At 46.8% G+C, this 7,906-nt stretch overlaps 1 protein-coding gene across 1 annotated transcript; it reads left to right on the forward strand.

The window, feature by feature from the left end:
- Nucleotides 1-403: 403 nt before the first annotated feature.
- On the forward strand, nucleotides 404-6,435 carry KLHL38 (kelch like family member 38). The gene is made up of 3 exons (XM_084260284.1): nucleotides 404-1,854; nucleotides 3,259-3,364; nucleotides 4,731-6,435. Exons 1-3 carry the CDS (start codon nucleotides 505-507, stop codon nucleotides 5,015-5,017), a joined length of 1,743 nt encoding a protein of 580 aa, XP_084116410.1. The 5' UTR covers nucleotides 404-504; the 3' UTR covers nucleotides 5,018-6,435.
- Nucleotides 6,436-7,906: the final 1,471 nt, after the last annotated feature.

A 7,906-nucleotide genomic window follows, 5' to 3' on the forward strand; every position in this document is an offset into this window, starting at 1 on the left:
CTAGGGTTTCGTTTTCCCTGCTGCAGAGTTCAGCTCTGCCAGATTTACATTCTTTGGGAGTGACTAACTCTAGGGGAAAGAGGCGCAAGCTACTAAATTGCTAATACTTTAAAATAGTGAATAAATGTCCAAGTGCATTTATTCAGCGTGATTAAAACGAACGAACTGATTGCTTCGGCCGTTCAGCTTTCATCCCGAATCAGTGAGATAACTTCAGTGCTTTTGCTTCTTGCCAGGGACATGGGCAGTGCTGACCTCAGAGCTGCAGTGTATCTGATAACTTTATGAAAATTTTAAAGTGTCTTAGCGACCTTTTAGCTTCTTTATTATTTTCCCACTGTGCTTAACCCATGTTCCATTTTTATGCGTAACAGTGAACGGATATTTAGAGCAACATCAAAGTCCTGATTTGTTCCCTTGGAGCTGGACATTTCAATAAAAGCTGCTAAGAATTTGGGGTTTTTTTCCTGCCAAGTCCAGAATTCATCTGTCTCCTATTTTGCTATGGAAAAGGGATCCACTGAGGAGTTTCTCTTCAAAGACCAGGACTTCTCCTCTGAACTGCTGAGGCAGCTGAATGCTCTGCGGCAGAGTGGGATGCTGACCGATGTTACCCTCTGCTCTGGGGGCTGCGAAATCCCTTGCCACCGAAATGTGCTGGCTTCCAGCAGTCCATACTTCAAGGCGATGTTCTGTAATGGCTTCAGAGAGAGTCGCCAGGCTAAAGTCATCCTGCAGGGCATTGACGCTGAGATTTTGGATCAGATCATTCTTTACATTTACACGGGGGAGATCCTTATATCTGCCGAGAACGTACTGTGCCTCTTGGAAACTGCCTCCATGCTGCAGTATGCTAAGTTGTTTGAGGCCTGCTCTGCCTACCTCCAAGACAGACTGGCACCTGACAACTGTCTAAGCATGATCAGACTGGCAAAAGCCTTCAACTGCCAAAGCCTGAATAAAAAAGCCAAGGCTATAGCTTTAAAATGTTTCCCTGAGGTGGCCTCATCTGAGGATCTGAAGGACCTTTGTCCCTTGGAGCTCATTGATTACCTTGGGGATGATGAGCTCTGCGGGGAGGAGGAGCAGGTCTTTGAAACACTGATGGTCTGGGTCCGACATGACATCCAGGCAAGGCAACGCTACATCCAAGAGTTGTTCAAGAAGGTCCGGCTTCAGTATGTCCATCCAACTTTCCTCTTCCACTTCATTGCCAACGACTCCCTCGTTCAGTCCTCACCCACTTGCAGAAGCATCCTTGAGGCAGCCCGGAGACATATGTTTTCCTTGTACAGCACCAATGCACCTGACATCAAGCCCATGCTGCATGTGCCTCGCAGGTACTCCAACCAAGAGTTCCTCATCATCATTGGTGGCAGGAAGGACAGCCAGCAGACCACAAGGGATGTCTTGCTCTACGATGACAAGACCAACCAATGGCTAAGCCTGGCCAAACTTCCTGTGCGGCTGTACAAAGCTTCTGCAGTGAGCTTGCACAGCAATATTTATGTGCTCGGAGGGATGCCTGTTAGCAATAAGAAAAGCCCGGTCAGTGATAATATCTACATTTACTCCCTCAAACTCAATCAGTGGAGGTTGGTTGAGCCCATGTTAGTTCCACGATACTCCCACAGAAGCTTGGCATATAAAAACTATATTTTATCATTCGGTGGAATTGGAGAAAACCAGGAAATCCTGAATTCTGTGGAAAGATACGATAGTGTCTACAACACCTGTGAAAGCATGGCAAATATGCCTGTTGCTGTCCTTCACCCTGCTGTTGCTGCCAAAGATCAGAGGGTCTACCTGTTTGGGGGAGAAGACATTATGCAAAACCCTGTCCGGCTGATCCAGGTAATGAATGGTCAGTCCTGCTTCTCATAGGCAGTTTTGTCTGAGGTATTCAGCAGTTCATCACCCTCCTGGGGAAATCAACCCCCCAGAAAACTTTATTGTGAGTTGCAGCAAAAGGCAAGTTGACCCATGGATTCAGGAAAGTCTTGTCTGCAAGGAACATTGCAACTCCTTCATCTTCCTGTCCAAGTGTTTTTCAGGCGCAAGCCCTGAGGCACTTCTGCTGCTGATGAGTTTCTGGTGGTAGGGCCAGGGCTCCTGCAGGTGATGCTATGGCAGGCAGCAGCTGAGCCCCTTGCCTGGCTTCATGCCTGTAGCCAATCTCACCAAAATCAGTGCTTTCCATTCAGCAGCTAAGCTGGGGTCTCAGCCCCGCACCTGCCTGCTCACAGAGAAAGCAGAGATTTGTGATCATTAGGGTGATTAGATTCCCACTCATCAAAGGGCCAGAACTTAAACTGACAGTTATTTCATATAAACAGTTGTGTTAAAAATGTGGCTCCTGCCACATGTTGCTGGCTCCCTGCCTGCTTTCAGCAGTTAAACTCTATTAGGAGGGAAAAATACGTTAAATCCTTTCTTATCTGATTTGATGCTTTAGAGATGTTGTAGTGTTACTTTCTCCATTAGTGTTTTTTGCTGATTTAGATGTTTTAATTAAAGAGGATCGTTAAAGACCAGCACATGAGCAATACTTCTTTGTGATGATAACACTCTTGATTATCAGGGGGAAGGAAATGTATTTATCAGTTAGTGGGGAGATGTCCTGGAGATACTTGCTATATTAAGAAGAGGATGACATGACATAAAAGTTTGCATCACCCAGATACAGGTGACTGAATGATCATCATCTGGCAACAGCTCTTTTTCTCACATAAATTCATGACTTGGATATCACTCTAAGTCCCATCAAGTTTCCTTGCCAGTCTGAGTTCATACCAGCCACCAGCACAAATATAGCAGCTGGGCAAACACAGTGGCTGCCAGCAAAGCTCGGTGACGTTGAGGTCTGTTTGTCCAGGCAATTGCTAAGACTGAGGCAGGAATACACAGAGTATCTGGAAAACAAAATGAAACGTCTTGTACTTTGGGAGAGCACTGTCCAGGAGTTACAGCCACTTAATGGCCCACACAAAGATTTACAGCTCAGCAGCTTGCATATGGCAGATACACTCTGCTTTAGTGTCTGTGTCAGCATCTTCTGAGCAGACAAGCCTGGAGAACTAGAAGACTTTCCAAGGGGACATATTAGGAAAAGAAGTGAGTAAATTCTCAGATTTCCAGCATCTCAGGCCAGTGGATTGTGTTCATTATGAAAAATTAAAAACTCTTCAATTCTTCTGCAATTACAATTGCCAGTTAAAATGCAACATAAACAACTGTGTGTGTATCTTTATTTGTCAGGTTTACCATGTCTCCAGGAATATGTGGTTTCGGATGGAAACCAGAGTGGTGAAAAATGTCTGTGCACCAGCTGTTGTGATCGGAGACCAGATTATCATTGTAGGAGGTATGGGCTCTCTTTTGTCCCGTCTCCCATCTGCTCCTGCCCAGCTCCAGCAGGATTTCTCACCCTTCCTGTTCAGGTTGCTCCCCACTCCAGCCAGGGATGATCAGATGCATCTTCTAGGGGGTCTCACGGCCATGGAAGCTGGGGGTCAGTTTCTCCATGGGGCACCTTCTTACTCTGGGTATCAGGACCTGGGTGGGGAAGACTGGAAAAAAGGGCCACACAAGGTACTGATCTGCAGAAGAAGGGAGGAAGCCAAGGGCACGGGCATCCTGCTTCTCCCCTGCTGACTCACAGCTTGGCAGTCCTTGACTGCTCTTCTTGGAAGGATGGAGACCCCACTACCAACAAGGCCATGGATGGTATGTTGGGCTAGGTGGGCTACAGGGCTGTGAGGGGACAATTGGCCTTGTAATTGTGGGGTAATTGTGAGATGTCTTGAGAGAGGTGTGAACCACTCAGAGCAGGGAAACTACTCTGTCTTTTTCAACCCAAGGATCAGCCTCTGCCCATGGCACTTTGATGGATGATATCTTGTTGGAAATTTGGCACCCTGCAGTCTTTAATGCAGCTTTCCTGACCATAGACTGACATGAGGAGTATACTATAACTATATTATCGTTAGGGAAAGTGGCTTCAGGGCCTGCAAAACATGGTCTAAAGCAGTTTGTTTGCCATGGCACTCTTGGTTATCTACAGGGCAAGGTACTGCTAGGTACCAAGCTTCCACATCTCCATTGCTCGAGGGGAAGCCCTGTACCAGTCCTTACCTCTCAGATGTGAGGTTGCATCACCCCTCAGTGGAAGAGCTGTCCGTTGGGTCCCTGGCATGGTGGCCAACAAAGATGTGGTGTCAAGGGGTTTGGGAGTGAAGCAAGCACAGGGGCACTATGCTGTTGGGTCCCCAGCTCCATTTGGTAGACAACTGCGACTCCAAAAGAACAAGACATCGTTGCTCCCTCCCCATGTGCCATTGGTTTCTGTATTTCTGAGTGAAGATCTAGGAATCTGTCAGGTGGAAAAAAAAACCTCCACTTCAGGACTTTTGGGGGTTCGTGCAGCAAACTGCGAGCTCCAACTGTATTTGACAGGTTGCTTGTTTGATATGACGGGGTTTCTGGTGCTCGTTGAGCTTTGGCTGCCAAGGTGCTATGTAGCAGGGGGAGGACAAACAGGAACAGAAGATAGAAAGATAGCCATTCTTGTGACACATCATCACTTCACAGCTTAGATATCCTAATTCTGCCAAATAATGTACCTTTATGTTAGGTTTTATTGAAGACTAGCAGAAAATACAGTATTATTCCTTTTCCTAGCCATAAACTCTAATCCCATCTGTCTCTTCCTCCTCTGGCTTCACATTTAGGGTACACCCGGAGAATAATCGCTTATGATACGAAAGGCAACAAGTTTGTTAAATGTGCAGACATGAAGGAGAGACGAATGCATCATGGGGCCACCGTCATCAAGAACAAGCTGTACGTCACAGGAGGTCGATGCCTCACTGCAGACAATGTCATTGAGGACTTGGATTCCTTGGACTGCTATGACCCAGAAAGTGACACATGGACATCAAAGGGAAAACTGCCACACAAACTCTTTGACCATGGGTGCCTTACACTCCAGTGTGTCCCGTGTTTTAACCTCCTTTAAATAATGTTTGTGCTTTTCTTCCCAGAAAGGATCCACTTTTCTCTGCAGAGAGTAGACAGGGAATCCTCATGGGGTCCCACAAGCTCCTGACCTTGAAGGCACCGGAGGCGTTAGTCATTCCCCAAGCATGCTGCTGCCAGAGAGGTCATGAGATTTGTGCTCATGCCATTTTCACCTGATCACTATCACGTGTGGTGGTGCTGGAGGCCGAGGCCTTACCCAGAGTCTCAGAAAACAGGAAAAAAGATACTAGGTAAAAACCTGGTGCAGGATTTGGCCTTGTATAGAGTTTAAAGTGAAAGGTGAATAGGAACACTGGCATCTCCAGAGAAAGACCTGGGTAACTTGTATTTGTCTTAGCATGCATGACGTGGCCTTTTTGCTGCTCAGTGCTGAATGCTGAACAGAGACCATTTCCTTTCTGAGTGGTGGGAGCATTTAGAATAGGAAGCCCCAAGCTCTAGTCTTGAAACCAGCCCAGCAGCAACTGCCTGCGTTATCTATTGTAGTCATCTCATAAGAAATAAAATGTCAATGCTCCTAGTGTCAACTGGAAATTAGCAAAAGGCTGACATTTGGCCCCAGAACCTCACATTGCAACAAGGTGCAGATTTGACTTTTCTGAGCTCCTTTTTTTTTTTTTTTTTATGGTGCAGGGAAGATTTTTATTCCCTTTGTCTACTTTCCAAAGGAGCAGGAGAAAGAGGAATGGAAATGAAAATTGTGTCTTCTTTTGCACTAGGGGTAGCAGTGAGGTTGGTCAGGAAGCCTTTTGGCCAATGGAATTCCTGAAAACCGGAATAACAGAAGGGACAGTTGGAAGAAAGGGGATGTAAAACAGAAAAGGTATTTAGGAGGAACACTTTTTTATTTTTTTCCCCTTCCCTTCTCTCCAAACCACTGGAAAACAGCAATGAGAGAAAGCCAGTGACAGGAAACCAGCTTTCCAAGAAGAGCAAGTCTAAGTTTGCCACTTGGCAAAGCAGCCCTGGCTCCACCAATATTTTTGTGGGGTTCTGCCACTAAGTGCATATTTTTAAAGGGAAAGGATTAATCACCAGATACTGAACAGGCTGTGAACTGCTGTCAGGTCACCAGGCTTGGTAAGATTGCTGAGATTGCAAGGATCTTCTAAGCACTGGTGACCATCATCCAGGGAAAAGATGGCAGGAACAGTCCCCCCTTTTCCTCATACCTGAAAGAAAGTGGGACTTTTCCAGAAGCATAGGGCAGCATGAGGGAACCATGCTCAACCCTCATCCTCCTTACAGAAGGCTGTATGGCCATGTGGTCACCACCACGCTGCAGGACACCAAGCACTATGATCCTCTCCCAAAAATCTGGGAGCAAGAAGGGAGACAGAAATAGTTAGCAAAGTGGGGGGCTGGAAGGAGGGATTGCATATCAACTGCTGTTGCAACAATCTGAAATAAAATGGTTCTTACTGTTTGTATGAGCTTTGCGTTCTTCAGGAGTCCCTATTGTTCCCTTCCCATTGTTGATAAAGGGAGCCAAAACCCAGCATTTTTTGCCAGGGTTTCCTTCTAAGGATCTGAGTAAACCTGCAAAATGTGGGTGGGAACCCAAGCTCATCTCCCAGATCAGAAGCTTTTGGCTACATTTCTCCTCTGTCTTTCAGACATCTCCCCATGCAAAGCAGGACTAAATCATGGCACTTGCCAAATTGGACCGGAGCAGTGATTCATTCTGCTTCTTTGCAGGCCAGCTACAGTCCTCTGGAGAAAGAAGCCTTGTCATGGCCAATTATGGAAAGTCTGCCCTGGGGAGATGTTTATTCCTAAACCCACAGTGCCGCCTTCCCAAACGCCTTCCTGTTGTGACCCCACTCAGCTCCAAAACTCCGGGAGACTCCAGTTGCTGCCATGCATTTTAGCTGACACGGATTCCTGCCAGGCTCATGACTGTACCCAGAACTGAGGGAAAAAAAGCTGACCTGAGGCCATAACCCGTGTTTGTAAACCATTGCCACAGTCATTGGTTTATGCTGGGAAGCAAGCAGATTTTTTTAATTCCCATATCATATAACTAGTGATTTTTCTCAACCTTCATGCGGGGACCAAATAGTACCTTGCAGAGCTGTAGCTGACTGCAAAGAGGCATGGTCACAGCAGCACTCAGCACAGCATACTTTTCCAAGCCCTTGGGAAGCCCTCACATCACCTCTAAGTCCCCAGTACTGTCAAGGACTATGCCCAGCTCTGCCCTGACTGCAGTAAATGCAAAGCCCAGTTTCTGATAGCCTTGTAGTTGATTTGCTTTGATGCAAACTCTGACCAGAGCTTTTGTGGCCCTTTGCAAGAAGGGTTGAAACCAGGAACGGTGTTGAGCATTACTGAGGTCAATGATGGCCAGCAGAATTCCTCCATCATGGGGAGGCAGTAGCACATGCAGCTTCAGGGCAGGAGATAGGCAGCCCCAGGGAGAATTAGAGTGGCTGGGGTTGGAAGGGCCCTCTGAAGATCATCTGGTCCAGAGCTGGATTACCTAGAACAGGCTGCACAGGACAGCATCCAGGCAGGCTTTGAGTATCTCCAGAGTATCTCCACAACCTCTCTGAGCAGCCTGTCTCCGTGCTCTGCCACTCTCAAAGGCACAAAATTCTTCCTCATATTGAGACAGAGCTTCCTGTGTACCAGTTTGTGCCTATTGCCCCTTGTCTTTTTGCTGGGCACCATTGAGAAGAGTTTGGCCTCTTGACATCCATTCTTGAGATATTTATAAGTACTGATGAGATCCCCTCTCAATCTTCTCCAGGCTGAACAGACCCAGCTCTCAGCCTTTCCTCGTAAGAGATGCTCCAGTCCTCTAATCATCCTTGTAGCCTTTTAGTGGACTCTCCCAGTAGTTCTGTGTATCTCTTGAACTGGG

The sequence above is a fragment of the Gallinula chloropus genome (assembly GCF_964237585.1).
Source record: "Gallinula chloropus genome assembly, chromosome: 2".
NCBI classification, from domain to species: domain Eukaryota; kingdom Metazoa; phylum Chordata; class Aves; order Gruiformes; family Rallidae; genus Gallinula; species Gallinula chloropus.

Coding starts and splice junctions, on each gene's coding strand:
- KLHL38 (XM_084260284.1), top strand. CDS start 505: ATGGAAAAGGGATCCACTGAGGAGTTTCTCTTCAAAGACCAGGACTTC. Junction 1,855..3,258: donor ACCCTGTCCGGCTGATCCAG/GTAATGAATGGT, acceptor TTTATTTGTCAG/GTTTACCATGTCTCCAGGAA. Junction 3,365..4,730: donor CCAGATTATCATTGTAGGAG/GTATGGGCTCTC, acceptor CTTCACATTTAG/GGTACACCCGGAGAATAATC.